General features: G+C 44.6%; 1 protein-coding gene across 2 annotated transcripts in view; it reads right to left on the reverse strand.

Annotated features, from left to right (window-relative positions):
- Positions 1–7,724, reverse strand: part of GRK6 (G protein-coupled receptor kinase 6) — a 28,835-nt gene extending 21,111 nt beyond the window's left edge. For both annotated transcript variants that reach the window (XM_033140473.1, XM_033140474.1), the window contains exon 1: positions 7,609–7,724. In XM_033140473.1, the coding sequence (XP_032996364.1) occupies positions 7,609–7,660 (52 nt within the window). In that variant the 5' untranslated portion in view covers positions 7,661–7,724. The remainder of the gene's footprint in view (positions 1–7,608) is intronic.
- Between the last annotated feature and the right edge of the window lie 8,471 nt (positions 7,725–16,195).

Here is a 16,195-nt window from a genome sequence, read left to right on the forward strand (position 1 = left end):
CGAGAGGCCCCATTAGCTAAAGTGGTACCTCAGATTAAGAACGGTTTCAGGTTAAGAACGGACCTCCAGAACGAATTAAGTTCTTAATCCGAGGTACTGCTGTATAATATAGTGCCTACATCTTGGTACTGTACCAGCCAACATGGGTTACTAGCCTGCTAAAGGGTTAGTAATCTGTATTTCCATGCTTATGTGCATGGGGGCCCGGAACGTAATGGACACATAAGGGGGGCACGCGCCTGTATTCGCCTGCATGGAATTCTTGATAGCCTAGCATGGGCGGGGTGTGTGTGTGTTTTTCAATGCAAGGGACACCTACCTGTGTGGCGAATGGCAGCTATGGTCAGAAAAACAACCCTCTCCATCCCAGCAAGCAAGCAAGCAAGAGGTATTGTTGCAGTTGAAGGACACAAAACCACTACAGGAAGATGAAGTGCAAGGCCAGTGAGGGGTGTGAACTGGGGAGGCGGCACTGCATTGGCACAGGCCTGAAGGCTAGATAGAGGTCTGAGGGCAACATTTGGCACCTGGGCCTGAGGTTAGCCACCCTCAGTCAACTTATTAAATAAAGGGTGGCGCTGTGGTCTAAACCACAGAGCCTAGGGCTTGCCCATCAGAAGGTTGCCGGTTCGAATCCATGCAATGGGGTGAGCTCCCGTTGCTCGGTCCCTGCTTCTGCCAACCTAGCAGTTTGAAAGCACGTCAAAATGCAAGTAGATAAATAGGTACCGCTCTGGCCGGAAGGTAAACGGCATTTCCGTGCGCTGCTCTGGTTTGCCAGAAGCGGCTTAGTCATGCTCGCCACATGACCCGGAAGCCGTCTGCAGACAAACGCTGGCTCCCTCGGCCTATAGAGCGAGATGATCCCAGAGTCATCTGCGACTAGACCTAACGGGCAGGGGTACCTTTACCTTTATATTCACTACAGCTCCATTATAATCAACAGGAACTGGCTGAATGGGAGGAGATAAGCACTTCTAAGAAACATGGCTCCAACATAACATTATTATATGGAAATAATTGCCAGAGTGCTGTCCATTAGGCATATCATTTAAGACAGAAGGGACAGTGGCTTTGAGAAAAGTTCTACTCTAAAATATTTTACATTGGCATCCTGCCGTGGGGAAGATAGGGGCAGAAAGAACACACATGCATGATCCATAGTAGTTCTTGTCTATGTCCCCTACCCCCATAATAAAACATGCATTGCCTAAAATAAGCTAAGAGTTGTGCCATATTATTGACTGTACAAATCTAGGAAGGAAGTGAATCAAGGCAGTGGGCAGCTAGCTGCACAATACTTTCACACTGAAGGAAGGTAGGTGGGGCTTTGAGAGACCTCTGCTGCAAAAAAGTGCCCAGCTTCACCTCTCAACAAGGCCAGAGCTGAAAGTCCACCCCCCCCCCAATACAACTCAGTACAAAGGGAAAGAAAGAAAACAGTATCTCAACCACCACTTCATACAATTTTATCTCTGCTGGTCAGTACTACTACAGCAGAAGCATTTTTAAAGAGAAAAGGCAGAGGGAGTACACTATCTTCTCCTGAATCTTCTCTTCTCCTTTATCACCAGTAAATATAGCCAGCCCCTTTCACAAGTATTTGAACATGAGATCCACTATGTATACAATTAATCCTCCTGAGAATTTCAGCATTTAAAATATAAATAAAAGAAATGAAGTTAGATGCTGAATTATCCCTTATGGTTTAAGACTGGCTTCCAAGGTTTTATGTCATTTTTAAACCAGAAGGGGCTTAGCAGGATTTCCAGTTGCCCAAGGGGGCTGCCTCGGTGTCATATCTGGTTGCTTCTTCCTTTGACTAGCAGAAGCAAAATGATGTAGCATCAGTAAACATACATAACTGACATAGGTTGTTGAATTCAGAATTTCCTTGGTATAGATTTTTAGCTAGCTTAGAACAATATGTTCATTTATGGTACATGCACAGTACATACAGCCCTGCACTTAACCTCACCATCTCATAGGGATCTGTACAATTTAAGTGAACAATATATTCAATTCCCTCCTAATTCTGCTGTTATTACCATAAGAGGGTTGCCCTAAAAAGTATGAGAATCTGTTAATGAGGCATAAGTCACAGTCCCATAAGTCAGCGGTGAGCCTGCAGCCTGATCCAGAATACAGTAGTAAAGGTAAAGGGACCCCTGACCATTAGGTCCAGTCGCGGACGACTCTGGGGTTGCGGCGCTCATCTCGCTTTATTGGCCAAGTCATGTGGCCAGCATGACTAAGCCGTTTCTGGCGAACCAGAGCAGCGCACGGAAACACTGTTTACCTTCCGGCCAGAGCGGTACCTATTTATCTACTTGCACTTTGACGTGCTTTCGAACTACTAGGTTGGCAGGAGCAGGGACCAAGCAACGGGAGCTCACCCCGTCGCAGGGATCTGAACCGCCAACCTTCTGATCGTCAAGCCCTAGGCTCTGTGGTTTAACCCACAGCGCCACCCGCGTCAGTGGTACCTCAGGTTAAGAACTTAATTCATTTGGGAGGTGTGTTCTTAACCTGAAACTGTTCTTAACCTGAGGTACCACTTTAGCTAATGGGGCCTCCTGCTGCTGCCGCACGATTTCTGTTCTCATCCTGAAGTAAAGTTCTTAACCCAAAGTACTATTTCTGGGTTAGCAGAGTCTGTAACCTGAAGCGTCTGTAACCTTTATAGTTGTTTTAGCAAGCAGTAATTATTATTATTGTTATTTATTAAATTTGTATTCTGCTATACGCATGGACTTCAGGGCAGTTCATAACATTTGAGTTGCTGAACATTTCAGTTTGGAATAAGCCAAGGCTAGAAGCACATGAAGAGGCAATATACTGTGGTGTGAGGTGCTGCTTCTTCTGTAAGTAGCTCTGAACAGAGGAGGAATGGGCAACTTGTTCAGCATCAAAGGCTATTTCGAATGAGTAGTTCCTAGACACAGTACTCCCATGTAAGACCATGCAAATGGTGTTCAACAACCAAGTGTATGTCTTTTTGTACACAAGCTGCTAAGTGGGTTTCAGTGCATGTACTGAAATATTTGTGTGCTAATGCATGTGTAGCACATCTTCTGTAGCAGATCTCGTCTACCCATGCCTCCATTTCCCTTCCTCCATTGCTTCCCTATGTTTATAGATTGTAAGTCCAACTAGGAACCTGTTATCTATTTTTTGTGAAGTGTTCATATGGTGCTAGGTTAATCATCATCATTATCTTGAAAGTGTACAGGCACTTTCCTTGCTGTTTTCCTGCACAGAAGTGTTTTCTATATAGAAAAATTGTCACATTTGGCTTTAAGGGGGCAAGCTGGAAATGTACAATGAGGTCAACGGCATCATCAAATTTACATAGCTACTTAAACTCAATTACAAAACAGTGCATAAAAAATTCATGGAAATGGTAGTTCTTAGTGGCTATTGTATATAAAGCAACTTCTAGAATGCTACTGTAGCCATTTCTGAGTAGTTACATTTCCTTCTATGAGACAGAACAACAATCTATACATGGCAAACTTTTATATGCCTACTTTAAAATCAAATGACTTTTCTTATTGATTTTAGTCTTCACAGGCTCACCTTCCTTGAGACTGCATACCCAAGAAATAATTCCTGACAAGCTAAAAGGTCAGGGGGAGGGAGAGAATTGAAGTTTTACACAAGCTAAGCTTTTCAGCCACCTGGGACGATCAAGAACTCCAGCCTGCTTAGCTTCATATGTTCACAATCATGATTTTTATGAGCAAGCCCATCACTTATTATATGGATTCAGAGAGACCCAATTCACAAGATCTAAAATTGTATATCTTATTGTTCACACACTGAAGACCTAATGCCATCAAATTTTCAAGGTATAGAAACTTACTGTACTTTTAAGAGTTAAAGCAGATGTCTTCAGGACCTTAGAGCCCATGTACAATACAGAAATGTCTGGTCATCTTCTATTGCCCAGCCAAATGTGAAACATTTAATGGATATTTAAATTGGACCCAATTCCATTTGGACAAAAACTGAATAGAAGAAGTGATGGGGAACCCAAAACTCTTGCCAGAAAGCCTTTCAGGCCTAATGGCCTGGCAGCTTCTCTTAAAAACAAAGGTCAGTAATACATGGCAAGGAATACCTAGGCCTTAATATCATATACAGATTTCATACAGCCTTAAGTTTATCAATGCTGAACTCAATTTTAATTTCTCATCAAAAAATCCATTCCTCAATTCTCTCATCCCAATCTGATGAGAGAAAGAAGCTGCCCATGTTATTTTCACTTCACAACCCACATCATAAAACTTAGTATAAATCAAGAACTCCAATTTTTCACTATATTCTTACTCTTGGCTTCCCATGATTCAGTATATGTATGCTTTAATCCATGGCAGTACAAAACCCTGTGAATTAAGTACTTTGAATATACCAGGGGTCAGCAAACTTTCAGCAGGAGACCGGTCCACTGTCCCTCAGACCTTATTGGAGGGGGCAGACTATATTTTGGCAAAAAATAATCAACGAATTCCTATGCCCCACAAATAACCCAGAGATGCATTTTAAATAAAAGGACACATTCTACTCATGTAAAAACACGCTGATTCCCAGACCGTCCGCAGGCTGGATTGAGAAGGCATTTGGGCTGGATCCGGCACCCGGACCTTAGTTTGCCTACTCATGGAATATACATTTTCTGTAATTCTAAGGTTTAGGGTTTGTTTCTTTTTTTAACAAGGCCTTTAACAAGAGCAATTCTTAGAAATTCTAACTTTATACAGCTTCTGTCTGTTGAAGTTACCAAATGATCAAGAAACACCTGTTTCTCTGGATGAAAGGAACCCAGATTCATTGCCAAAGAGCCAGAGTACAAAGCTCTTAAAACCTCTTTTGATTAGCATTATGTTGTAGCTCTTTCATGCTTGGGCCACTTCCACTATAAAACATTCTACATTTAAGACTCGCACAACAGTTTGGTTGATTTACTTTCATTTCACACAAATTATAAATTTAGATGGCTGGTGGGGGGGATGTATACCTGTATAACAAAAAAACTTTTTAGGAGAATGCCATGTATGGCTGAAAAAACTAGGGTGGCAAGCTAAGAATGGACGGTGGTGGTTATAATATAATATAAGAGTGAAATAAATGCCAGGACAACAGAGGCAGCCAAAGCCTTCAGCAACACAACCTCAGCTAGCAATAACTTTGCATTAAAGGCCGAGTATTGTCTGGCTGGAATGAAGATATTAATTAGGCAGTGTGTTTACAGCATACAGTTGTACCTCTGGTTAAGAACTTAATTTGTTCCGGAGATCTGTTCTTAACCTGAAACTGTTATTAACCTGAGGTACCACTTTAGCTAATGGGGCCTCCCGCCACTGCCACGTGATTTCAGTTCTTGTCCTGAAGCAAATTTCTAAACCAAGGTGGTGTGACTTCAGTATTCTTATGCCCCTTCTTACTGACTAGCAAAAAGAGGACAAATAATTCAAAATAAGTGGCTCTATAGAGATTCATATGCAACTACAGTGGTATCTCTGGTTACGAACGGGATCCGTTCCATTACTTCCGGGTTGCCGCGGTGCATAACCCGAACGTGCGCATCCCGCAGCGTACGCAACACAAGGTATGACTGTACAAGGACAGTTCTACCAAATCCTGCTGTAAAGGTAAAGGACCCCTGACAGTAAAGTCCAGTCACAGATGACTCTGGGATTACGGCGCTCATCTCGATTTACAGGCCGAGGGAGCCGGCATTTGTCCAAAGACAGTTTTTCTGGGTCATGTGGCCAGCATGACTAAGCCGCTTCTGGCACAATGGAACACCAAAACCAGAGTAGTGCACGGAAACACCGTTTAGCCGAAGTGGCTCAGTGGTTTAGACGACGGCGCCACCCGAGTCCCCAGATACTGTTGACCTACATCTGAAGACCCAAAGTTGGGAAAGCTGCCTTAAAGGCTATCATTTGTATTATGGAACAAGCTTTTGGGGACTAGAATATAGTCCACAGAAGCTTATGCCATAATACGTGGTTTTTAAGGTGCTACAATACTTTATTTTTTGTTGCAACAGGTGGTTGTCCCTCTGGAAATTGTCAGGTGGGGTTCTACTTGCTAAGATCTGCAACTCTTCTAAATAAAATAGTGGAAACAAGAGTAAAGAAATCAGAGTTGAGGAGCAAACTAAACTGATACTTCTGCTCCAGGATGGTATCTAAGGCTGTGGAAAGTATGTATTCTGCAGTAAGGGAAAAGATTGCTTCATCTTCTTCCTCATTCATTTTCTTCTCAATGTGCAGATGATCAAAAGAAAGACCATGATAGAAGCTGTTTTCACATTTTACATTACTTCATTAATGAGTTGTGAACCCTCTGTTTTTTCAGCCTCTTAAATATAAGCCTGTGTCTGGTTATACAAAAAAATGACTCACTACTACAAAGCCAAATTATTCCCTTAAATTTAAGGCTTGCAATTTTGACACAGAGGAAAATATCTGGTAGCAGAGTATCCCAATAAAATGCATTGCCAAAATCTGCTAAAGAAAGCGGGGGAAGATTCCAGCACTCAGACCTGTGTTTTTTAATGCAGCGGTCCCTTATGGAATCTCATGCACATATGCCAAGTCAGAAGCCAATTCTAGAACACCTCTGTTGCTCTATGGCAAGAGAACATTGTTCCTGTGAGGAACATTCAAGAGACGTACTACTACTACAATATTTTTTAAAAACTAACAACTTCTGATGCTCCACCTAGAGTTAAGTAGTACAATGGGTAGCATGCCTCTGACTCTACTAGCATCCAGAATCCTGAAGACTTCTAAATCTTGTCAATTTATCAGCTCCTCTCAGTCTAGGGAGGTGAGATCGCAGCCCTATATTTGGGAGAGTGCTTCTTATGAGCGTTTTTGGAGAAGCGTGCTAACTTTCACTGATCTTTACATCGGTCCGGGGAACAAGAACAGTTCAAAGCCTTTATCAAGAGGAAGCTGCCTGATAAAAGCAACGAACCGTGTCTGCAAAAAGCATCATTTGGCCACAACTCACGTCACTACGTTCCTCGATCTTTTGTGAGGCCTCTATAAGCATGTGCTGGCTGGTCCATAAACATAACTCCAAAGCTCCAGTTTTTCTACTTTCGATATACACCCCCCCCCAAGCACACAGGGAGGGAGGAAAGAGGGGTGGGGTGGGGTGGGGTGGGGAGGAAGAAGAAGAAGAAGAAGAAGAAGGAGAAAGAGCTCGCGGGCCGGGTCATAACACGCAACGCCGCCTCTCCGCCTCCCTCCCGCGCCTTTGACAGCGGCCACCCATCGCCATCCCACCGCTGCCGGGCACTCAACGCTGGGCTCCGAAGAGCTCATTCTCAGCAAAGGGAGCGCGCTTCTCGCCTCGCTCAGCCCTCGAACCTCTCTCGCTGCCTCAGGCGCCGCTGCCGCTCCACGCGCAGCTCTGCGGCTCATGCGAAAGGGGTGACCCCAAGCAGGAGGGGAGATGCCCGGGCCAGGAGGGCGCCGCCATGCCCTCGCTCGCCCAACGGCGCCGGGGGCTTCCTGGGCTCCTTCTTCCCTCCCCCTCGCTTTCCCTCACGCGCTTGCCCCCTGCGACCCCAGGCCGGCTCCTCACCCTCTCGCGCCTTGAGCAGCACCGTATTGGCCACGATATTCTCCAGCTCCATCGGGGCCCGCCCGCGGCGCCTCAGCCGTTCTTGCTGCTGCTGCTGCCGCCGCCGTCACCTCCTACCACTCAGGCTCGGAGCCCCCCCACCCCTCGCTCCGCCCGCTGGGTCCGGCACCTCAGCAACCTCCAACGCCTACCTCCAGCATAGCCCCGCCCACTGCCTGCAGGCCCCGGCCAATCCCCGCTCCAGCACTGCCCGCATCAGCTCCCGGTTGGCCAGGCAGGGCCCCCCTCCTCGTCTCTGCCCTTCTTTTTCATTGGAGGGGCAGCAGGGGCGGGCCGGGAGCGCGTAGACCCTCCCGCGAGGGGCGATTGGCTCCAACGGCCTTTTTGGAGGTGGGGTGTGGCGCGGGGGCGGGAGGAGTATTGAAAAAGGAGCGGCCAATCGGGTCGCTTGCAGGGAGGAATTGGACTGGCTTGAGTGGGGAAGTTCGGCTCCTCACGTTCGCCCGCCCTCCCTCGGCTGGAAGTGTTGCCCGTGCAAATATGTGATTGGTCGAGAAGTTGCTCGTCAGAAGTCCTACATGTGGTTCTCGTGTAGACTGCAGAGGAACCAGGATGGGCTCCTTTGGGTCGCTGTTAGAAATAAGGTTGCAGGTGAAACGTATAGGTAGGCCAGGAACGGCCCGATCCTGCATACGTTCCTTGGAACTAAAAGCCCCATTGAATCCAGTGGGAGTTACTTAATCCAGAATGGATGTGCATTTAAGTCTTCCAAAGAGAAGGAATGGAAAATCTCCCAAAGAGAAGGAATGCAGAAACTATCTCCCACACCTCCTTTGAACTCTAAACCAATCTTCATTAACTTGTCCTCATTATAACTAGGCATTAGCGTTCTCACAGGGCAGGCTATTTAATTTAATTTTTTAGATAATTCTTCATACCATCATAGTAAAACAGAATACATTAACAAAAAATAAAAAGTAAAAGAGATCCAGTGTGGTGTAGTGGGTAGAGTGTCATACAAGAAGAACCTGGGAGATCAGTGTTCAAATCCGTGAAGTTGGGCCAGTGGCTGCCTCTCAGCCTACCTCACAGAGTTTTTGTGAACAGACCTCACAACCCTCTTGAAGGACTGCCCGTTATTTTTGCCCATTCCCAGAACTCCAGCCAATTGCCACACTAATGCTGTGCCCACTCCACTCTTCAAAAAGGAGGCGCAGAGGGCATGGCTTTTGTTGGATCAACTTCTTATTTTATGCTTAGCCATGTATTGATGCCTCTTAAATCCTTGCTGCACTGTGTAATCTTGCCCATGAACAGTTCTGAATTATGCATTAAAACCTTTGGCAGAAACCAATATGGGAGCTCTTCATCCAGCAATGAGGGCTAGGACACATTCTGGGGTTCAGTTGACTTATGGAGGCTGCAGTCCTACACCTGCTTACCTGGGAGTAAACCCTATTGAAATTCAGTGAGCTTTCGTTCTGAGTTGTCTGTGAATTGTAGGGACAGCTAACTGTTTGGCATGTGGATGAAGGAAGTGTTAGTGTGGTATGTGAAAACATTGAGAGGATTAAACATTTTTAATAGGCTCACTTATAATATGCTAATACATATGCTGGTGCTCATAAATCGCCTACAGGTGAACACTTTCTGACTTGACATACAATATATAATGGCGAGAGATGAGGATGTCAGAAATCCTGTGGGTAAAAAATTCAGCAATTGGAGAAGCTTTCATTAACTGAGAGTCCCCTGGGTCAATCAGCCTGACCTAAGGAAGAATCAGGGCATGGTGAAAAGGAGAAGGAAAGGAAGAATGATCACAGATGGTTGAATGATGTGGGTAGAGACATAAGGAGTTCTGGGATTCCACTGACCTTGCATTGAACAGACCTTTGAGCGTGAGGGCTGATTTATACATTGATTTTGACAGATGAAAAACATTTTACATATGCAAAAACGTACAAGAAATACAAGTACATAAGCAGGAAACTGGGTCTCCACCTGGGTATCCAGGAGCAATCTCAGAATGAGAAGTACCCCCAAGATAAAAAGGAGAAATGTAACACACACAAAAACCACCACCCCACATCAAGAGCAGGCAAGTCTATTCTAATCCCACATCATTAATTCTCTGTTCTATTCAACTGAATTCAGTGGGACATATTTTAAGTAGGCAGTTGCCACAGAAGTTTTGGAAAATAATGGGCTCGCACCACAATGTGAATTTACCCAATGCATAATGCAGAAATATGTTACTAGGCAAGCTCCTTTGTCCCTGAAAAGGGTGTTCTGATCATAATTTAATCAGCATGTGACGAGTTTTATGTGCCTGCGCAATCTGTATTGCCAGGACTAGTTGCTCAATAAGGCAGTTGCTGTGCTGGTGATTGGCACAGGTTCCTTGATGACTGAAACCGACATGAACTTCTTTAAAATGCGTATGTAATTTGCAAAACAATACTTTGGCTCCTGAGTTCTGGACTTGAGCAATTGTTATGCCCCAAAGGGCAGGGCATGCATCATGTAAATGTTACATTTACAAAAGCAAATCACAAGTCCAATTGTTGTGGAAACAGACCTCTGAGTCTTACCATTTGGAGGGGAGGGGAAACTTGCCTAATTAACAATAAATCTAACAACTTTTTTTTAAAAGGAAGAAAAACAAATAAAAAGATTTGAATTCCAACTGGTATAGGTGACACGTAACCAATTGTGGGATCATACAGGCTTTTAGGTTATGCTATGCTTTTAATAGGTTATGTTATACTCTGGATTATGTTATGTTTTAATAGATTATGTTTTAATAAGGATGAGAGTGTTGGAGATATGTGCAAATGTGTATGGTAAATCCGGTCTTTGGGTGTTTGATTTTCGTTGTTGTGTATACTGTGTATATACGGACAATGACAATAAATAAATCTAAATACAATCAAACTGACGGGGGTGCGGGTGGCGCTGTGGGTTAAACCACAGAGCCTAGGGCTTGCCAATCAGAAGGTGAGCGGTTCAAATCCCCGCGGAGTGAGCTCCCTTTGCTCGGTCCCTCCTCCTGCCAACCTAGCAGTTCGAAAGCACGTCAAAGTGCAAGTAGATAAATAGTTACCGTTCCAGTGGGAAGGTAAAGGACGTTTCCGTGCGCTGCTCTGGTTCGCCAGAAGCAGCTTAGTCATGCTGGCCACATGACCCGGAAGCTGTACGCAGGCTCCCTCGGCCAATAAAGTGAGATGAGCGCCGCAACCCCAGAGTCGTCTGCGACTGGACCTAATGGTTAGGGGTCCCTTTACCTTTACCTTTACAATCAAACTGTAGAGTTGGAAGGAATCTCAGAGAGTGATCTAGTCCAATCCCCTGCAATGCAGGATTCTCAACTACATCATACATGACAGATGACCATCCAATCTCTGCTTTAAAACCTCCAAGGAAGGAGAGTCCACCACCTGTAGTTCCACAGCTCTTACTATCTGAAAGTTATTCCTGATGTTTAGTGTAATCTCCTTTCTTGTAACTTGAATCCATTGGTTCATGTCCTAGCCTCTAGAGCAGGAATAAACAGGACAGCCCTTGAGATGTTTGAGGATGGCTATCATATGACCTCTTAGTCTCCTCTCTACCAGGCTAAACATACATAGAGGAAGCTGACAAATTTAAAAATCTTGCATCATAGAATGATAAGAGTTGGAGGGGCCTTTGTAAAGTAGACCTTTAGTCTCCATCTCTGCTCCTGCCAACCTAGCAATTCAAAAGCACGTCAAGGTGCAAGTAGATAAATAGGGAACGCTCCAGCAGGAAGGTAAATGGCGTTTCCATGTGCTGCTCTGGTTCACCAGAAGCGGCTTAGTCATGCCGGCCACATGACCCGGAAGCTGTACGCAGGCTCCCTCAGCCAGTAACGCGAGATGAGCGCCGCAACCCCAGAGTCATCCACAACTGGACCTAATGGTCAGGGGTCCCTTTACCTTTACCTTTACCTGCTTGAGGCAAAAGATCATGCTAGAGCATCTTTGTCCGACTCCTGCTTAAAGACATCCAGTGAAGAAGAACCCATCACCCCTCTAGGTAATTGATCCCATTATTAAACCCCTTATTAGCATCAATATGTGTCTCCTAACATTCAGCTGAAATCTACCTTCTTGTAACTTAAGCCTATTAGATCTAGTCATTCCTTCTGGAGCAGGAGAGAACAACACTTTGCCCTCCTGTATGCAGCAGCCCTTTGGGTATTTCAAGAGTGCTAGCATGTCCTCCCTGTGCTGTCTCTTCTCTATACCAAATTCTTTCAACTTCCTCTCAAAGGACTTGTTTTCCATATTCCTCACCATCTCCATTACCCTCCTCTGAATCTGTTTCAATTTGTCTACATTACAATATCCTTCTTCAAGTGTATTTACAACTGGATTCATGACATCTGAATTGTGTAGGATTAAAGAGCAATTGTGCGGGTGGCGCTGTGGTCTAAACCACAGAGCCTAGGACTTGCCGATCAGAAGGTCGGTGGTTTGAATCCCCGCAACAGGGTGAGCTCCCATTGCTAAGTCCCAGCTCCTGCCAACCTAGCAGTTCAAAAGCACACCCAAAAGTGCAAGTAGATAAATAGGTACCGCTCCGGCGGGAAGGTAAACAGCGTTTCCGTGCGCTGCTCTGGTTCGCCAGAAGCGGCTTAGTTATACTGGCCACATGACCCGGAAGCTGTCTGCGGACAAACGGCGGCTCCCTCGGTTTCTTCGGGGGTAGGAGCGTCCGCAACCGGGCTGCGGGCACCGTTAAACCACAGGAAGAGCGTCCCGTGGTCTAGGGTTTCTAGCGGGCTCCAAGGTGCCGACCTGTTCTCAGGCTTCCCTTGTAAAAGGGAGGCTTGAGCGAGCGGGCTCCGGCACGGGGCTGAAGAAGCCGTCTCCAACCGAAGGAACGAAGCGGCGGCAACTGCCGGATTTTGAGCGCTCCGCTTTTCCTCAATTTGGACCTAAAAGAAGGACTCTGTAAGTACGGAGCTTAATTCGGATCTAAAGATTGAAATTTGGCTTACGGAGAGAGATTTAAAATGAGGAAGTCCATTTCTCTCTGACAGTGGCAAGATCAAAGTAACGTCAATGCAGCTGCAGCCACTTAAGACTTGCTTGAAAGTTTAATGCTGATTTTCTATACTTAAGAAAACCCTGTTTGGGGGTAAGATTAAGAACTTGATTTATTTCTTCCTATGGACTGTAAAGAGACAGATAGTCATCCCTCTGACTAAGGGGGAAATGGCAGCCATGGACTGGTTTGTGAAGATGGAAAAGTACTGAAACTTTATCACTTCCTGTCTGCTCCTGCCTGCTCAGTTCCCATGGTCTCCCTGGTTAGACTCAACAATGACCCCAAGCCAGGAAAGAATACTGTTGGAATTACAACTTTTGCAACAGAATGTTATTGACAAGTTTACTCAGATTCGAGATACTTGGAAGAACTGTATGACTTGTCCACTCAAAGGAAAAGATGGAGAGAATGCAAATCCGGAGATTTCATCTGATGAAGAAGTGGCACAAGTACAAAAACAAGAGAGGCTCCCAAGACGTGAGAGGTCGGGAGTCGGTAATAGGGACAGTATAGTGAGCTTCTGGGGTGGCAGCCCAGAGGCTTTAGAACAACAATTCTGGAAAATGCAACATGAAGTGGAGAGTAGGGAAAAGATATTTTGTGACAATGCTATTGCAATTATGTACTAAGGGAAATGTAACATTCTGGAAGAAGAAGGAAAATGCAACATTCTGGAAGAAGAACCTGGACTGGGACAATGTTGGGGGGGAGTCTGGAGCGAGATGGGAAGGGGAAGGGGGAGTATGGCAAGGAGGGGGTGGGGTAATAGGAATTAAGAGGAATATTACAAATGCTGACCACGGTACTCCGACATCAGAGGGGGAAATGGATTATGAGAAGGGAAGAAATACCTAGGTTTTTGTTAAAATGTGTTGGTTTTTATATTTTTGAAGTTGGAATCAGAAGAAACAATGGCAACAGCTTTACTAAGTTAAGTGAAGAAAGGATATAAGAAGTTAAGATTTGGAACTTGATGTTTTATTTGATAAGAATAAGTTGTATGATTTAAGATATGTTGATTACAATTGTAAGACTAAGAATAGGTGTAAGAAACTAGATTTTACAATGTTACAAAGTTACTAAAGAAGATTAGAAATGAACGCATAAGAGAGAACGTGAGGAAGTCCCAAGCTTAGGATTTTAAAGAAGAGAAGGATTATTAATTAATTGTGTTGTTTTGTTGGTGTGTTTTTGTGTAGTTTGTGTAATGTGTGTATTTGTATTTTGTTTATTTTGATTTTGAAAATCCAATAAATTCTTATTTAAAAAAAACAAAACCCACCTTGCCTATAAGATCTGGCTCCACTTCTGGTTGGAAAGAGAACTCGTAGAGAAGTGCAGCAAAGGAATGGTGTCACAACCACCACTTCTCAGTGGCACCCACTACCCATAAGGCTGGTGACACTGCTGCCAATCATGTCTCTGACGCCTGTGGATCCACTGCAACGTCATGCCTATGGACATGTAGCAAGTACCAGCAGCCAATCATGGCACAAGTGACAGTGCAAGTGGAATGGAAGGGGACATTGCACAATTGCCTAGGAAACATGTTTCTTTCCCTGCCCTCACAGCAACACTCGAGCATCAGTGCAAGAACACACACAAACCAATATGCAGACTGATTTTGAGCTCTTGGAGAAAGAGAGAGAGAGAGATTTCCCCAAGCATTCTCAGGCTACAGTTGTAATTAGAATAATAGAATTCTAGGATGGTAGAGTTGGAGGAGATCCTGAGGATCATGTTGTCCAACCCCGTGCAGTGCAGGAAATTGATAAGTCAATTGTCATTTGAATTGATCAATCACTTCTAAGATTGGACCACACATTTGTTTCCTCTCATTTGGCCATAATTCTCTCCAAAACCTGTCTAGTAAATTCACTGGACATTTAAGCAAAACACTGAACTCCACATCTAAGCCCTGGCCATAAGAGATGCAACTTACGGCTTAGCCACACTTACCTTTGCTCTGCATTTCTAGGCACATGTCTAGGCTTTCCAGGTCAGTATTACTTTTTCTCCCTTGCCCCCATGAAAACCTGCTCTTTACCATTGAATCAGAACAAATGGCAATCTGTAGGAAACTCAAATTGCCATTTGCTCCAATACAATGGTAAATATTGGGTTTTCCAGGGCAAAAAAGAGAGAAAAAAGTATGTGGACACACACTGGGAAAGTGCAAACCTGTGCCTAGAAAGCACAGGGCAAAAGGTACATGTGGATAAGCCATAAGTATAAATATTATACTTTATTATGCTGTTGTTAGCAGGCCACACGTGGGAAGTGGTTTTGCTACCTGCATCTTCTTTATACTGAGTGAATCAGTACACCTACCTATATTCCCACTTATAATTGCATAAAGCCTTAACAAGTAGGCTTGGTCTCATATCTCCAGATGAATCTAGATGTGATCATGGAGATTTGTGATTGACTCTCCATATTTTAAAATTGCATATGTTGGATCTGGATTCAGGACAGTGGTGTGGGGTTAACCCTTTTTTCAATGAAAATCAGACCTCTAGGTCTGCTATTTACCCCCAGTTTAGGGAGGGTGTGTGTGTGTACAAATATGTTATTCCTGCTCAAGTAAACAGCAACTTTAGGAGGATCATTTATCTTCTTTGGGGGCAGGGAGCAGAATAGTGCAATGGGAAAGGGCTAAGCATACCACCACCGCTGTTGTAATCTGGGTTCCCTCAACCACAGCTGCTACTTGCACAATGTTTTTAAAGACTGAGATGCACCCAAGTATCTGCATGGTCACGCCTTGTAGTGTCATGAGCTTCAGAGAATGAGGCTTCCCAGGGATAAAAGTCAAATGAACTATGGTGTTGTTTCATGCTCTAGCATAGCCAGAGCAGCAGGTGGCACTGCAGGAAAGCAAAAAAGGTTGCTCCAAGTGGTTGGCATATCCTTTTCTTGGAACTCCAGAGCCTCCTGCCTGCTCTATGTTTAGTTCCCATGTATGCAGCTGGGATCAACTGTTTGCTAACTATATGCTCAGCATTATTGGTCATGGCTTATCAGAGGCCTTGCAGAAGGGCTGGTGTGGCAGGAACAGGAAGTGTTTCCTTTTCGGACAAAGGTTCCTCTTGAGAGATAAAAACTTTTTTTTTTTTTTTTTTTTTTTTACAGAGGTGCTGGCAAAAGGGAAGAAGATGATATGTGATTATTTTAATTCTTAAACAAAAAGCATTACTGAACAGGAGTATAGGTGAGGCAAGGCAATATGATGGAGTATATTATACTACTAGGGAAACCAAAACGATGTTACAGTGCTGAACCCAAACTATATTTCTCTCTAGCATGGGTGTTGTTAAGAGGGTGTCTGATCTGAGGGCTGGAGGAAATGTGGGCCAGCCAGGAAAGGGGTGAAGAGGCTTGCTTACGGAAGTGCTTGTCACACAGATGGCATGCTAGGGTCCAGGAAGAGCACTCTGGGAAGTGGTGCTTTTCCAGGGACTCGTCTAGCAGGACTTCTCACTTGGCTTCAACATAGCCGAAAGTCACACAC

Source organism: Lacerta agilis, chromosome 2 (genome assembly GCF_009819535.1).
Source record: "Lacerta agilis isolate rLacAgi1 chromosome 2, rLacAgi1.pri, whole genome shotgun sequence".
NCBI lineage: Eukaryota > Metazoa > Chordata > Lepidosauria > Squamata > Lacertidae > Lacerta > Lacerta agilis.